Source organism: Psammomys obesus, unplaced genomic scaffold, assembly GCF_907164565.1.
Source record: "Psammomys obesus unplaced genomic scaffold, mPsaObe1.curated_primary_1811, whole genome shotgun sequence".
NCBI classification, from domain to species: domain Eukaryota; kingdom Metazoa; phylum Chordata; class Mammalia; order Rodentia; family Muridae; genus Psammomys; species Psammomys obesus.
In genome coordinates this window covers 11405631-11422153 of record NW_026596131.1, presented here as the reverse complement: position 1 = coordinate 11422153, position 16523 = coordinate 11405631, and the positions used below count along the sequence as shown (strand labels likewise).

The 16523-nt window shown below is 53.0% G+C and overlaps 2 protein-coding genes and 1 pseudogene across 3 annotated transcripts; all 3 read left to right on the top strand.

Moving 5' to 3' along the window:
• The first annotated feature begins 261 nt into the window (after window positions 1–261).
• Mrpl38 (mitochondrial ribosomal protein L38) lies at window positions 262–7609 on the top strand. Its single transcript, XM_055592236.1, has 9 exons — window positions 262–1188; window positions 1294–1473; window positions 4276–4410; window positions 4483–4691; window positions 5057–5129; window positions 5268–5313; window positions 6628–6786; window positions 6977–7113; window positions 7291–7609. Exons 1-9 carry the CDS (start codon window positions 1122–1124, stop codon window positions 7425–7427), a joined length of 1143 nt encoding a protein of 380 aa, XP_055448211.1. The 5' UTR covers window positions 262–1121; the 3' UTR covers window positions 7428–7609.
• A 753-nt stretch (window positions 7610–8362) lies between these two features.
• Window positions 8363–8709, top strand: LOC129665520 (60S ribosomal protein L35-like; annotated as a pseudogene).
• A 354-nt stretch (window positions 8710–9063) lies between these two features.
• Trim65 (tripartite motif containing 65) lies at window positions 9064–15245 on the top strand. Of its 2 annotated transcripts, XM_055592234.1 has the most exons (6): window positions 9064–9722; window positions 12251–12346; window positions 12597–12830; window positions 12911–13088; window positions 13203–13268; window positions 13843–15245. In XM_055592234.1, the coding sequence occupies exons 1-6, from the start codon at window positions 9321–9323 to the stop codon at window positions 14415–14417; spliced, it is 1551 nt and encodes a 516-aa protein (XP_055448209.1). In that variant the 5' UTR covers window positions 9064–9320; the 3' UTR covers window positions 14418–15245. The 2 variants fall into 2 exon arrangements, with proteins under 2 accessions (XP_055448209.1, XP_055448210.1); XM_055592235.1 differs by lacking the exon at window positions 13203–13268.
• Window positions 15246–16523: the final 1278 nt, after the last annotated feature.

Genomic DNA, 16523 nt, shown 5'->3' with positions numbered 1-16523 from the left:
CTAATTTCTTCTTTGCACAGGACTACTTAACAAACCACAATCAACAGCACCCAAACGTCACACAGTTGCAGAAGCTATCTGCAGCTGGCAGAATCACACCTTACTGGAACATGAGGCAAATCATAGTCAGCTTCGAAAAGCAGCCTCATATCCCCACACCTGGGATTAAAATGAAAACATATTCTTATAATATTGCTGTGTTTTTAAAGAAACCAAAATTTAATTCTTTCTACAGGGGGTATTGGAAGGAGAGGAGGGAGGGAAAACTGTGGTTTGGGATATAATATATGAGAGAAGAATAAGTAAAAATAAATAAGGATTGTCATAAATTCAAGGATAGCCAAACTCTAAAGTAAGTGCCAAGGTAGGTAGGAATACACAGCAAAAACCTAGCTCATTTTAAATTAATATTGTCGGAGCCATTGCTTCCAGTCAGTACTTGTGTGAATCCATGCTAGGCCTCCCAAATAAGTAAAATACAAGCAAGCCCCTCTCTTTAGACATTCCTGGACAGGGAGAATGAGGATGAAGAACAAGCTACCTGGCTGAGCAGTGAGCCTCCACACATTCGTGGAGACCCTGTAAGAGTTCTCATCAGTACAAGGGCAGAGTGGAGAGCCGGAAAGGCTCATATAAGAGGGTTCAAAAACAAAAGGATAAAACAGCAAGTGGACCACGTAGACACTGCAGGAATCCGCCTTCAGTTCGCTAACAGCAGGAATCCTTCAATGAGCATGAGCCCCTCAGGGCAAGTCTCAGGTGTCCCTGACCCAAAACTCCAAAACTCCTTAGACATCAGGTGCGCACAGGTGAAGGAATTAGAAGTGATGGTGAGAGGTTTAGCTGTCTGGGAGCTGTGAGATCTAAGATGTGGCAGTTTCTGCTGGGTATAGAGACCCCATTGCATTTCAGTGTGAGAACCCATCGTTATCTTTTTTTGCTACAGTGGCAGCTGGCAGCCCCACAGTAGTCCAACAGGCCTCATCCCGGGAAGGCGCTACGCAGAGCTTGAGTCCGCGGGGAGGGGCGGGGCGGGGCGGGGCGGAGCCTCCCGCGGGTCCCTCAGGCTTGTCGCTGGCCACCTCTGGGTCCTACCGGCGTCTTTGGCGACCTGGGGGAAGATGGCGGCGCCCTGGTGGCGTGCGGCGTTTGTCGGCATCGGGAGATGCCGGGGCTTCAGCACCTCGGGTGAGTGGTGGTGCGGGGTTGTGGAGCTCTTGGGCTGCTGTAACTCCAGCCTTGGGCTCCAGCCGGCGCCCCGAGCCAGCGTGACGCCCCGGTCTCTGCCCGCAGCCTCCCTCGGCCGCCGGACACCCCCGCTCGGGCCCATGCCCAACGAGGACATTGACGTGAGCAACCTGGAGCGGCTGGAGAAGTACCGGAGCTTCGAGCGGTACCGGCGCAGGGCGGAGCAGGAGGCGCGGGCCCCGCACTGGTGGCGGACCTACCGGGAGTATTTCGTGAAGGAGACAGGTGCGGGGCGGACGGGAGCAGGAGCAGCGGACGGCCGCCCCGGGGCTTGGCGAGCTGGAGACCTGCTGGCGTATTCGCCCCAGCTTTGGGGCCTGTGTGCTCCCGGGACGAGGAAGGACCTGCTTGCACTCCTACTTGCCATTAAGCCCCTCTAATTCCCACACCTTTTGGTTCGCCCACTTGGAAAGCCTCTTCCCCAACTATCAGAGTTCTTCTAACTCATCCACTGAAATCCTTTCCTGGCGGTCCCACCCCCATTTCGTGTTGGGAAACCCCTCTGTGTTCCTAAAATGCTCTCCCCGGAGCCCCAGCCACACCTTGTCCTGCTTTCCAGATTCCTCACAGATAGTCGGTACACTAAGCACAGAATCCTGCGTCTTGCCCGCCGTCGGATCCTTGCATCCACAGTGCATGACTCTACGTGGGCAGTAATTTGCTAGGTGAAATTTAAAACCCGGACAAAGTGACTTAGGGAACCAACGTTAAAGGATTTACTCCTAGTGTGTATTCCTTTTATAGTTCTGAGACAGCCTGGCACGGTAGGATGGCCTCGAAAAAAAAAAAAAACTGTGTAACCTAGAGGCCAGAAAAGGACATCATCCCTTGGAGCTGCATTGTAGGCATTTGTGAACTTGTGAACTGCCCAGTGTCCCTGCTGGGATCCATGGTCCTCAGGATAAAGCAGCTAGCTCTCTCTCGGGTCTAATGTGCATTGTGTGAACTTGACAGAGGTGGGTTTGGTTGCTGTTTTTTTTGTTGTTGTTGTTGTTAGGCCTTCTAGGGACCAAACTAGAGCCTAGTGCATGTTAGGCAAGGGCTGCGCCTCTGGGCTCCATCCTCAGATTTCTGTGGCGTTTATAGGCATGAGCATGGATCTGGATAGCCCTGTTGAAGCCCCAGGCTGTCATACAGCTGACTGAGGATCCTCAGTTTCCTCAGATGTATTTTTATGAAGCAGTAGCCCTGGCTTGTTTAGAATTTGCTATGTAGACTGGACTTGCCTACAACCTACAGAGATCTTCCTGGCTCTTCAAATGTAAAATGAAAACGTGTCTCTCACCAAATTGAGGTGAGAAGTAGAGGTAACAGTGGAACTCCTGGACTAACTGTCTCCTGTGATAAGAGCTCAGTACATGCTGTGTGTCAGGTAAATAGGTGAGTGCTGGGCGGAAGGTTTTCTAGGTCCTTGCTATTCGAAGTGGATTTCACAGTCAGCAGCACAGTCATTCCTAGGAGCCGCCCAGACCTGTAGTCTTGAGTTGGTCAGCATCTGAATTTAAACAAACTTTCAAGTGATGGATGTATGGTTTATTTCCCTGTGAGACTCAGCCAGGTTGCAGTGGTGATCCCAGCACTCAGGAGGCAGAAGTACATGGAGCTCTTGATTTCGAGGCCAGCCTGGTCTACAGTGTGAATCTCAGAACAGCCAGGGCTACACAGAGAAACACTGTCTTGGGGGTGGGTGGGTGGGTGGAGTATAGGACAGCATTATTTTGTTTTCTGGTTTTTGTTGTTTGTGATAGGGTCTCATTAGCCCAGCCCAGGCTAGCCTTGAACTCTGTATGTTCAAGGATGACTCTGCACATCTGATTGCCTTGTCTCTGCCTTCTAGGTGCTGTAATTACAGCTGTGAACCACCATGCATGGCTGGAGACGAGGGTCTCACTATGTAGACAAGGCTGGCCTCAACCCCACAGATCCACCTGCCCCTGCCTCCCTAGTTCTGGAATTAAAGGCATTTAGCACCAGCTGGGGAGCTGTTTCCTTAAATCTGCCTGAAACTATTACTAATTCTAACTAAGACTTGGGTGTGTGTTCATGGCCACCTTTGAATCACTTTTTTCCTTATCTTTATCTTTTGGGTTTTTTGTTTGTTTGTTTGTTTGTTTGTTTGTTTGTTTTTGAGACAGGGTTTCTCTTTGTAGCCCTGGCTGTCCTGGAACTTGCTCTGTAGACCAGGTTGGCCTCTAACTCAGAGATCTGTCTGCCTCTGCTGAAATTAAAAGTGTGTACCACCGCTGCCCAGCTACCTTTGATTCATTTTAAAGGTACTGTAGTAACCAGTTAGGAAACCTGTCTGCCTCAGTTTTCCATGTTGTGACCCAGTCTGTGGCTCAGAAGCCACAGTTTCACCTTATATCTGATTTGCTCAGTAACTGAGCCCTGTTCAGGTCTGGGAAGTAGACCACATAGGTTAGCTCTGGGTCCTAGGGATAGTTCCATCAACTTCTGGAATAGATAAAGACAGGCTGCTCAACAGAGATTTAATTTGGGGCCAGGAAGGTGAACTAGTGAGTCACTGAGGTGTCTGCCTGCGCCCACCCACCCTCAGAGCAGGAAGACCTGAGTTCGGGTCTCCTGTACCCACACAGAAGCCAAACATCAGGTCTGCCTCTAACCCCAGGGCTGGAGCTGCCTAACGCCAAGATCTCTGGGGCTCAGTGGCCAGCCAGCCAAGCCAGTCCTCAAACTGCAGCTTCAGTGAGAGACTCCTCAGAGAACAACACTGAGGGCAGGGCTTAGAGCCATACACCTTTAATCTTGAACTTGGGAGGCAGAGGCAGGCAGCCTGTTCAAGGTCAGCCTGTTCTACAGAATGAGTTCCAGGACAGCCAGGGCTACCTAGACAGGCCCTGTCTCAGGGGGATATGGGGGATGGGACAGAGAGCAGTGGAACAAGACACTCCAGGTCAACCTCTGGCTTCCACACGAACCAATATCCACAACCACACATGCATTCAAGAACTCAAATTTAAAGAGAAGATTTGACCCCTGTTGTCCCAACATGTCTGTCTTCTCTAGATCCCAAAGACAAAGTTGACATCGGGCTGCCCCCAACCAGGGTCAATCGGGCCCAGCAGCAGCTGGAGAGGAAACGCTTTGTCAAGGAGCTTCGAGCCAATGTGGAAGAGGAACGGGCCGCGCGCCTCCGCACAGGTGAGCCTCGCAGAAGAGGGGCCCCGGGTGCACCCGCCCCCACTGTATCCAAATTATCCTGTTCCTCCCCAGCCAGCATTCCACTGGAAGAAGTTCGGACAGAGTGGGAGAGGACATGCGGGCCCTACCACAAGCAGCGCCTGGCTGAGTACTATGGCCTCTACCGAGACCTGTTCCACGGTGCCACTTTTGTGCCCTGGGTCCCTCTCCGCGTGGCTTATGCCGTGGGAGAAGAAGACCTGATCCCAGTGTATCATGGCAATGAAGTGACTCCAACTGAGGTACTGCTTCTGTGCCCTTCTGCTCTGTGTACACATCAGCACACCCATCGCCACATCACAGCGTCTAAGTTTGAAGTTCTAGGATTTTGATTTCCTGAAAATCAAAACCATAAAAGTTACAGAAACGAGACAGACAGAAGCCTCCGGGACCATGTCTCTTGGCGTGATCCTGATAGGTCAGATCTCAGGTCAAGCACCTGGGTCTGTACACATCATTCCCTGTCAGTGTCTGTGTGGTACTGTCAGGGGCCCTGGTTCTCGCAGGAGTGGGCACTACCCTCTCCAGGGCCCCAGCAAGCGCCAGCCCTCTACCAACAACCTGCAACCTGGTGAGGGCGAGCACTCCATTGATCTCTCTCTGCTAGGCTTCCCAGGCCCCAGAGGTGACCTACGAGGCAGACGAGGATTCCATGTGGACTCTGCTACTCACCAACTTGGGTAGGTGTTTGGGGGGTCACCTGGCCTCCAGCCTCCCACTTCCCCTCCTTCCCCTGAGCCAAGAACTTGGGGATCTGGACAGTGTCACGCTTGAGCTCTGGCACCTTTGGAAGGTTATTGCTGTGTGTTTCTGTGCAGATGGACACCTGCTGGAGCCAGATGCTGAATATGTCCACTGGCTGCTGTGAGTATCTGTGTGGGAAGCCAGCCGGGCCATTCCAGGAGGCCCTGGAAACTCAGGCCCTGCGATTCACAAGCACAGGAGAAAATGGCTGAAGCCAGGTGTGGCAGTGCATACCTTTAATCCAAGCACCCTGAAGGCATAGACAAGCAGATATCTGAGTTTGAAATTATGAAATGGGACCCTGTCTCAAAAAAAAAAAAAAAAAAAAGTGCACTAGGCCCTGGCCAGTCCTCACAAATCTCTTCATTGCTCTGAGCCATTTTCTATCCTGTGAAACTGCTGAAACAGTCAGTGGGGAAAGACCCAGATCAGCTCGCGGCAGCGGCAACATCTGCAGACACTGGATCCGTGGGCGTTTCTGCCCTGAGCAGTCCATACTGGCTCTCCCCCTCCATTTTTTTCCTTGCTGGCTTCAGCTCTGAGCACAGGCCAGTGGGCAGAGGTCACACAGGTGCCCCAAGCATTGGGATCCCCTGTAATTGAATCCAGTAACTGGAAAGCTGGTTTCTGCCTCCCCCCGCCCACTATCACCACCTCAAGTACAGTCATCCAAGTATTGAGCAGGGCTCTGGGCAGAGACTGCAGTGGCTACCACAGCATAGTCACCTGACATGACACTAGGGTGTGGAGAGAAAAGCCGCCCAAAGGTGGTGTGGCTTCCTGACCTAAATGATGGGCAGACACCCCAGTTCTTATGCCCAGAGTGACTCGGCTGGTCCACCTTGTCACCAACTATGGGATTTTTGTCTTGTTTTAACTAATACCAGCAAATTGCAGAAGTCTCCAAATCGAGTCTTTTATAGATTTCTTAACTTTATTATTTCAGCCAGGTGGTAGCAGCACATGCCTTTAATCCCAGCACTTGGGAGGCAGAGGCAGATGGTCTCTGTGAGTTTGAGGCCAGCCTGGTTTACAGGGTTCCAGGAGAGCCAAGGCTACACAGAGATACCCTGTCTCAAAAAACAAACTATTTTGTTTGTACGAGCATTTTGCTTGTGCCCCACATGCATGACTAGTGCCTGTGGAGTTGGATTCACTGGGAATTACAGGTGGTTGTGTGCCTCCGTGTGGGTACTAGAAATGGAACCTAGGTCCCCTGGAAAAGCAGTTAGTCTCTTAGCCACCGAGCCATCTTTCCAGCCCCTCACTGGTTTCTGACCCTAAAGTACTTGCAGCATGTCCCTGAGGCCCTGGAGGCCGGCTTCTAGGTTGCATGCTAGAGCTTGTTCAGGGCCTGGCCCCTGGGGGTGACTCTGCCTCCAGGGTGCAGGGTTCTCCTGGCATGGCAATTAATGGGTACTTTCCTCCTACCAGAACCAACATCCCAAGCAACAGGGTGGCCGAAGGACAGGAGACATGTCCCTACCTCCCTCCCTTCCCTGCTCGAGGCTCCGGCTTCCACCGCTTTGCCTTCTTGCTGTTCAAGCAGGACAAGCCAATCAACTTCTCCGAGGACACCCGTCCCTCACCCTGGTAATGTATACCCCGCCTAGTGCCCTGATCCTCATGCCAGCTCCCTGGGATGGTGGCTCTTGCTCCTTCCTCCTCTTAGTTCCGGCCTTGCGATTGGCAGCAGTCCCGAATGCTGGGTGGACTCCAGGGGCTTCCCAGGATTGCCTGTCCTGCTGCCTACCACTCTCACATGCCACCCATCTTGTCGCAGCTACCAGCTGGCTCAGCGGACCTTCCGCACTTTTGATTTCTACAAGAAACACCAGGAAGCCATGACTCCCGCCGGCCTGGCTTTCTTCCAGTGCCGCTGGGATGACTCAGTCACCCACACCTTCCATCAGCTTCTAGGTAAGGGCATTTGAGACTGGTGGTCGGGCAGGCCTAAGGACAAAGACCTTTCCTGCCATGTCAGGAGGCAGCCTTTGCAAACCAAGGTGGGCAGTCTCTGGCAGGGCTCCAGCCTCACAGAAAGGAAGGACGCCCAGTCAGCAAGAGTCCACCCCTGTCCTCTTACTTTTCCTGCAGACATGCGGGAACCTGTGTTTGAATTTGTGAGGCCACCCCCTTACCACCCCAAACAGAAGCGCTTCCCTCACAAGCAACCCCTACGCTATCTGGACCGATACAGAGACAGTCATGAGCCCACCTATGGAATCTACTGAGAGGCACAGAATGTTCACCTCAGAGGCGGAGCTGGCACAGCTGGAAGGTCACACCTCAGGAAAGAGCCATCTGAAGGCGTGTCCAAGGCAGACCCTTGCACAGGCCCCTCCCATCAGGCCCAGGGGCTTGCTGTGAAAGTGCTTCAATTGTATGTGAATAAAATAATTTGTCCTGGGTTGGAGAGATGGCTCAGCAGTTAAGAGCACTGTCTGCTCTTCCAAAGGTCCTGAGCTCAGTTCCCAGCAATCACATGGTGTCTCCCAACCATCTATAATGAGATCTGGTGCCATCTTCTGGTGTGTAAGCATACCTGCAGGCAGAATAGTATATAAATAATAAATACATAAATCTTTTTTAAATAATGGTTTTTCCTGACACCGATATGTAGCCCTCTGGTGAGGCCATAGTGAGAAGAGGGGCACATGCCCTGCAGCCTGGCAGCTGGACATGCACATGAAAAGTGAAGCTTTGCCCTGTGAACAAAACAGCCCTGCTATCACAGGCCCTTCATGGAGGCACTCGTGCCCCTGGGCTTGGGATAATCCCAGTCAGACCTAGCAGCAGCTTGGTTGGGACCTTAGCATAATTTCGAGCCAAGGCCTCGATCCCCACCATGTGGCCAGATGTCCTCCCTGAGCTAAAGAAGTAGGCCTTCTAAAAACACGTCATTCGTTCTAAGAGATCTCTGATTCACTGCCCTGGAGGCCCTGGGACCCTTATCTGCTCTGCCCAGCTGCACAGGCAATGATAGTTACAACAGAAACAGCTGGCAGGCCAGGAACTCCCCCAGTCAAAGGTGTGGCTTCCAGGGGCCAAAGAGGGAGGTATTGGGTAGCTGGAGGTAGATGCCAGAGGCCACTAGGGTCTGCACAGTGAGACCTCATCAAATAAAGGATAAGGGGTCTCTCGAACCTCAGAGGTGAGCAGCGCAGCCATGGTCAAGATTAAGGCCCGGGACCTGCGCAGCAAGGAGGAGCTGCTGAAACAACTGGACGATCTGAGGATGGAGCTGTCTCAGCTTCGTGTTGCCAAGGTGACAGGTGGTGCTGCGTCCAAGCTGGCCAATCCATCGCCAGTGCCCTCACTATCTTTAACCAGACTCAAAGAGAAAACCTCAGGAAATTCTACAAAGGCAAGAAGTACAAGCCTCTAGACCTGTGACCCGAGAAGGCTAGAACCATGCGCCGCTGGCTCACCAAGTACGAAGAGAAGCTGAAGGCCAAGAAACAGCAGCGGAAGGAGAGACTACACCCACTGGGCTAGTATGCGGTCAAAGCCTGAGGTGGCAGCGACAATAAAGTGCAAAACGGGGGTGGGGGTGGGGTGGGGGTAAGTGGGTTTTAGTAACCAGAAATTTCCACTATCGTTGTTTTAAAAGAACCAAAACTACATTTCCCAGAAAAAGGAAATGGCCCCAATGCCTAAAGTCGCGAATCAGCAAAAAATACAGGCTCCTGAGTCAGGAGCATCTATCAAGCATTAATTACCAGGCTCCCTGGTGGACTACTCTCACTTGCGTTTTCATTTATTGGCCAGGAAGACACCCCAGAGATGACTCCTGATGGCCCTGGGCGGGATGGGGTTCCAAGCCTCTGGCCGAGGTCCTTTGAAGCTAAGGCCAGATCCTTAGGAGGAGCTGAGATAGGGTTTAGAGAAGAATCATGGAGGTGCCAGGGACCCTGGAGAGCCGCACCCAGCTCGCAGTGCGTCAGAAGGCAGGCAAGGGTGACTTGGATCCCTGCCAAGGAATGTCCTAGGCCACAAGAGTGCAGCAGCCCTGATGTCCCGTACGCTGCCGCTTCTTCCTGCGCCGTCCCTTCGCCCTTCCGCAGCAGTCGTACCGGCAGCCTGGGTCCCTTTAAGAGCTCTGCGCACCGGGCCTCCCTTCCGCCATGGCCGCTCAGCTGCTGGAGGAGGACCTGACTTGCTCCATCTGCCTGGGTCGCTACCGGGACCCGGTGTCGCTGCCCTGCGGCCACAGCTTCTGCGCTAACTGCATCCAGGACTCCTGGCGCTGCTGCGAGGAGAAGACGTGCCCCCAGTGTCGCCAGCCCTTTCCAGAGGGACCCAAGCTGGGCCGGAACTTGGCGCTGAGCGCCTTGCTGCAGGCCCTGCCTACCGCCATCCCCCGCCAGGAGCCCGGCGCCCGCCGCAGTGCTCACTGCCCACACCACGGGAGGCCACTCGAGTTCTTCTGCCACACCGAGGGCCTCTGCGTGTGCAGCGCATGCACGGTGCACGAGTGTCGCCACCACGAGCGGGCGCTGCTGGATGTGGAGCGCCGTGCGCGGGAGGTGCAGGAGGGGTCCTCTCAGAGAGCGGAGACTGTTCACGGCGTGGGTCGGGGGGGGACGGGGCGGGGGGGGGAGGAAGACCCCGGTTCCCACAGGAGCCCAGAGGGCCTGTGCACCTGACTTGCGGCACCCAGCCCTCACTCTGTCCTCTGAAGTAGAGCCAGAGTGTTAAGCTAGGGCTGGCAGCCCCATTCGCTACTCTAGCCAGCATTCAGTAAGTGTGCAGGCCACAGGCACAGAACGGGAGGGGGCGGGGCTGTATATAGCTAATCAGTCACCGTGCTTTCTGCCCTCCCGAAACTGAAACTTAAAGAGTCAGATAGTGTCCCAGCAAAACCTGGATGTTTCCTTCTACAGAGACAGCAGCTTAAGAGGAGGAGGGAGAGGTGGTCTTTAGGGATGAGGAAGTGCTAGCCAGAAAAAGAGGATGTGGGGATGGGCAGAGAGGCTTGCCCATGTGACGATTTGGGGCAGGAGACAGGTCCCTGAGGATCTCCAAACAGGTTTCCCAGGTCATCAGGGACCAGACCATGGTGGGCAGCAGGGTGGCGGTGACTTTTCCTCCAGGGATGTGCAAAGCCTTTGCAAGCTTGAGTCAAGGCAATGATGTCATCGGATCTCTGCTTTACGGAGGTTGAGCCTCGGCTGGGGTGTGGAGGGGATAAGAGATGAGACCCGAGGGAGGGAGAGAGGCCACCGCTGGAAAGCACAGAAATGAGTGGGGGTCCAGGGCGCAGTGGAGGTGGGTAAGAAGCAGGGACAGCTAGGGAGAAGGTTTCTGGGCGAGGGGCTGCTGTGTGCTGACGGTGTAGAGTGCAACTGGTTTGGGGGACGTAGCGTGTGGATGCAGCGGGCACATGGGGACAGGGAAGACAGCATCTGCTGGGAGCTCGAGGAGAGGTGGGCAGCAAGGAGAAGGCTGGAAGTCATTGGCGTTCCCTGGAAGGAGTACAAATTTGCTGGGCAAGGGACGTCCTGCCTGCAATTACATCCTGACAGAGCTACAGAGATGGTGGCCAGCGCCCAGCCAGTTACAGGAGGGAGAGTGGTCCTCAGGGGTTCCATGCTGCTGAGAGGTTTGGTTAAATGGCAAAAATGACCTGGGAGTTGGCACCACAGTGGTGGCCTGTGCTGCCGCCCATGGCCGTTACAGCCAGGGACCAGGGATGTGAGGCTGAAGTTACAAGGGATGGAGAGAGGAGAGAGGATGAACAAGAAGCAGAGGGGTGACTGAGAAGCCTGTTGGACAGGGAAGAAGGGGGCAGGGCTGCTGGTGGAGGATTGACGTAAGTGGCTGGAACCAGTGATGGAGAGTCGTAGGTGAAGGTGGATTCTTGGGAAGACCTTTTGGAGCTGGAGACATGGCTAGGGTGAGGTCAAAGGGTGAGTGGAAGGGGAAAAAAAGGAGTTTCAGGGGGTTGGAGGGAGCCCTGGAGCTGCTGGATGGGACCCTGCTGACCGACACAAGTGGAGGAGAGCAACCCGGGCTCAAACACTTGCAGGGGAAGTTAGTCAGAAGCACGGAGGATGCTTCAGCCAGATGGCTCCCACTCCAGGACACAGAATTTTGCTTCAGAGCAGAGAGGATGCAAGGCACAGGGTGCTCAAGGGCCGCCTAGGCTGACATACACAGTGTCAAACAACAAGAAACCCTGTCTTAAGGTAGAGGGCACCAACTGAAAAACCTGAAGTTGCCCTCTGACTTTGCATGTATGCTTTGGCATACATGCATGGACCCACACTTACATAGCCACAAATATTTGTTTAAAAATAAATTCCTGGCATGGAGATGCATGCCTCTAATTCCAACACTCTAGAGGCAAAAGTAGGAAGATCTCTGTGAGTTTAAGATCAGCTTGGTCTACACAGAAAGTTCCAGGCCAGCAAGGCTACATAATGAGATCCTGTCTCAAAGCAACAATGGTAAGGGACCCCAATTCAAAATGGTGTTGGAAGGATTAAAAATGGGCAATGAGACTCTTAACCGGCTTAAGCATCAGCTTCCAGTAGCAGAATGCTGTTCCCAGCTCCTGTGAAAGTACATTTTGGTCCTCAGAGGAGACAAAAAGCAACCTAATAATAATAATAATAATGTCTTTTCTTTGGGCTCTTATGCCCTGAATTGATGACTGCTCAGACAACTCTGGCCATCTCCCTTTTTGCTCCAGACTCTGTCAGCCGGCGTTGGTGCACTCATTTGTTGCCTGGGGTAGGGGTGAGGTTATGAACAGAGAAGGTGGGAGCTCTGCCCAGGTCACTCAACATACAAGATGCAGGAGTGGGGACTGGAAGTCAGGTCTTCAGCACGAGGCTTTCAGCTTTCTCATATAACACCCTGCTCCATGTAGAGAAAGGTCCCAGTCCAGGCCTCCCTGGGACTCCAACCTGGTTCTGGGAATTTAACAAAGTAGTCCTCCATGAGTGGCATGGGAAGAGTGCCTAGCATCCATGTTGGTGGTGGCATGAGGCGAACCTCACAACTAGTCCTAGCCTTCTTTTGTTGCTTGCCCCCTGGATGGGTGCCACAGGACCAGCTGAGAGCTAGAGTGGCGGTTACCCAGCAACAGGTCACCCAGGCAGAGAGCCAGCTTCAGGAGCTGCAGCAGCAAAGCAGTTGGATTGAGGTACTTCACCATGTCCCCATGCTAGTCCCTGGCCTGCAGGCAACCTGTGTAAGCTGCCTCGAAAATACCTCCTAATGTAAGGGAGCGGGAGGTTGAGCAAGAAGCCAGGCCCCAGTGGGGAAGAGGTTCCAAGGGCCCTGACTGACTCCCTGTGTCCCCACCCTTCAAGCCAGTGGGTGACTGAGGGCCTGGCCTGCGTAGCCATAGTGCTGAGACTGGCCACCCTGAGGTTCCGCCTGTGCCCATGCAGAATTCAGCCTGCACCCTGGCCTCAGTGGTCTCCAAGAGATTCTGCAGCCTGCTACAGGTGCTGGAGGAGCAGCAGACCAAGATACTGAGAGACATAGAGGTGGCCAAGAAGCAGGCGCTGGGCCAGGTTTTGAATGAGGAACAGCGGCTGGCTGGCCACCTGAAGGCCCTAGCTCAGTATGGCCACAGTGTCCAGGATCTCCTGGAACAGGTGGATGACTACAGCTTCTTCCAGGTACCAGATTTCGGGGCATCGGGCTAGGGCCTTGCTTCTGTGCCTTGCACCCACTCACTGCCACTGTCCCTGGGCATCAGGGATTACAGCAGCTCTCTGAGCCCCTGGAGTCCCTCGGGCCACTGACCCCTCCACAGTGGAATGAAGAACAGCAGCTGAACAGCGTGAATGAGCTGCTAAGCCCACTGTGTGAGCTCCTCCTTGAAGAGAAGAACCACGCCAAGGTGGCAACCAAAACTGCCGACACTGTTCCTGTGGGTAAGCCTGCCTTCTCCTCGCCCTCTGGGCTCTACCCTCCCTCCCACCAATGGGTAGAAGAGAGGAGTCAGGAAAGATCCCTGCCCTCTTCCCTGATTCTGCTTTGTTCTTTAGAGGCCTCGGGTTCCCTGCCACCAGTCCCCAGCACAGTGTGTCCACTGAGGAGGAAACTCTGGCAGAGTAAGGAGACCCGTGCCTGTGTGTGTGTGTGTGTGTGTGTGTGTGTGTGTGTGCGTGTGCGTGTGCGTGTGCGTGTGCGTGTGCGTGTGTGTGTGCGTGTGTGTGTGTGTGTGCGTGTGAGAGTATATAAATACATACACAAGCCTGTGTATGTATGAGGTGGGAGACCTGCTCCGACTGTCCTGTCCACGGCCCCTCCTGGGCCTGGCCCCACCTCTGCACACCTGTCACAGGATGCAAACCTTGTCCACCTCCACCCTGAGGCAGATGCAGCCAGCATGGTGTTAAAGGGCAGATTCTGACCATGTGGATCTGGGGTCCATCACAGCTCTTCCACTTAATACTATGTGAGCTTAACTCTCTGAGCCTCAGTTTCCCGACGTGTAACATGGAACATGTAGAGGGCTTCGGCTCAGAGGTAGCAATGAGGAAGACACTAGTTGATGCCCCGTGTTCAGCCCACAGCATGCCGGTCGACATTTAAACTGTCTGTAAGTGGAGCCACAGTAACTCTGTGCTCTAGAGGGGGGGAAAATGACGCCTTTGCCCACTTCTATTCATCTCTCTCCAATAGATTATCGCAACCTGACCTTTGACCCAGACACTGCCAACCAGTACTTACGGTTGTCCCACAAGGACCGGCAGGTGACACACCATTTGCAGGTCCAGGGCCCAGCCAGGCCAGGCAGCTTCGAGCTGTGGCAGGTGCAGTGTACCCAGAGTTTTCAGACTGGGCGACATTACTGGGAGGTATATGCCTCTGACCACTCCGTCACTCTGGGCATCACTTACCCAAAACTACCACGCCGAAAGCTGGGGACCCACACGGACAACATCGGTCGTGGCCCCTGCTCATGGGGCCTCTCCATCCAGGAGGACAATATCCAGGCCTGGCACAATGGCAAGGTCCAACGTCTGCGTGGGGTGCCCGGGCGGCTCCTGGGTGTGGATTTGAACTTGACCGTGGGCTGCCTCACCTTCTACAGCCTGGAGCCACACACGGAGCCACTGCACACCTTCCATGCAGTGTTCAGCCAGCCTCTCTTCCCCGTCTTCTGGCTCCTTGAAGGGAGGACCCTTACTCTTCGCCATCAGCCTGAAGCCAAGCTCCCCCCAGGGCCCCGGGAAGAGACCACCACGCTCAGCTGAAGGAAGCACAGACAGGTGCCAATGTGCTTGTGTGCTCAAGAGTGGCTCAGCCTCTGGCTTGGAGGTCAAAGGTCACTATTCTAAAAAGAATAGGGGCTGGCTTCTCTGTTGAATCAGAGGAGGGAGATGGGAGCAGAGGCCCTGAATCCAGGCTTATTTATTACTTTCTTTGAAGGGATGGGGGGGGGGCAGAAAGAAATCAAATAGGAAACCCCAACCCAAAGCAAGAACCACATTCTTGGCATCGCCTGGACGTTGTTCTATTGCTGTGAAGAGACACCGTGACTAAGGCAACTCTTATAAAAAGAGAGCATTTAACTGGGGGCTTGCTTACAGTTTTAGAAGCTAAGTCCATGGTTATCATGGCCGGAAGCAGATGGGCATGGAGCAGTAGCCGAGACCTTCACATCTTGATCCACAGACACCAGGTGACACATGTCCTCCACCAAGGCCTGTGGGGACTGAGCACGGGCTGCAGAGAGCCGATGTGTGATGGGTATAGGTGCTGTTTGCCTTTGCTACTCCCCAGTGTGCTTCTGTGAGGGCCCGGGTCTGTTTTCTCATACTTCTTGAAGTAGAATTCTTTTTTGCACTGGGTATAGAACCTGGAGTGTTTTCTGTGCTAGACAAAAAGGCTCTGCCCTCTCTCGCTGACCATGCCTACAGCCTGGTGTGATTTATTTACCTGAGATGCCACGTTCTGGTCTTGGTGGTAGCTGCAAGGATATCCACTTTGGTAACTTCTTTCTCTTTTCTTTTGTAACTCCTTACACTTTTGTTTTGTATGCTCATGAGCAAATGTCTCACAATAAAAATTTTTAGAAATTCTTTATGTTTAATTTAGTACGGGTCTCAGTGCAAGGTGGCTTGTATGCATCCTGGTATGCATGCAGAGGTCAGAGGGCAGCTTGCTGAAGTCACTTCTCTCCTTCCACCGTGTGGGCCCTGAGATGGGGCCCAGACTGTCAGGCTTGGCAGCTGGCCCTTTTCCTGCTGTGTCATCCCACCAGCACCAAAAGAACAGCTTTCGTTGTTGTTTGAGACAGAGTGTCACTACGTTATCCTGGCTGGCTTAGAACTTTGTAGACCAGGCTGGCCAGCTCACAAAGATCTGCCTGCCTCTGCCTTCTGAGCACTTGGGTTAATGAGCCTTAAGTGGCCTGTAAGAGTTTTTAAAGGGTAATGTGTGCGATAATATATACCCTGGGAAAGACAGAAATGTTTTACATGAATGATTAAGCATTTCTTTCTTTAAATTTTTTTTTTTATGTGTATGTGTATTTTGCCTGCATGTACTGTGTGTGTACAATGCCTGAGGAGGCCAGAAGAGGGTGTCAGATCTCCTGGAACTGTAGTTTCAGACTGTTGTGAGCCTTCATGTGGGTGCTGAGAGCCAAACCTGGGTCCTATGTCTCTGGCCTTGAGACAGTCTTGCTATATAACCTAGCAAGCTGGAACTCCCTACAAAGCCCACTCTGGCTTCACACTCACTGCTGTCCAGGTGTCCTCCTCCTGCTTGACTTTTTTGTGGAGTGAGGGGGTCAAGATGAGGTCTTCATGTATAGCCTGATTTCAATCGGGTGGCAATCTTCTGCTTAGCCTACCAACTGTTGGGATTACAGGCATGAACTGGGAGCCACCACACCAGCTAGGTTTTTATAAGCCAGCCAGGGTTACATAAGAGTAAGACCACATTCCTATGAGGTTATTCAGCTGCACTTGTGTTGTGGGTTGTTTGTTTGTTTATTTGTTTGTTTTTCCTGGCCCCAAGCTCCCAGAATAACAACTCAGACTCAAAATACATTGATAAATACCAAGGCCATACAGCTAGGCTCATTCCCTGATTAGTACATAACTTAAAAACCTATTTATTCTAATCTAAATTCTTCAGCATGACTGGTTACCTCTGGTTAGGTACCATGTCCTCCTCACATCTTCCCTGACGCATCTCCCCACACCTGGCTCTATCCCAGAATCCTTTCTGCCTGCCGGATGTCCCTCCTTTTATTCTTCCCTTTCCTATAGGCCATAGGTTGTTTGTTTGGTTGTTGACAGCTGTTGCATCCATTCAATACACAAGATAGTCTCTCTACACACTTGCCCCAC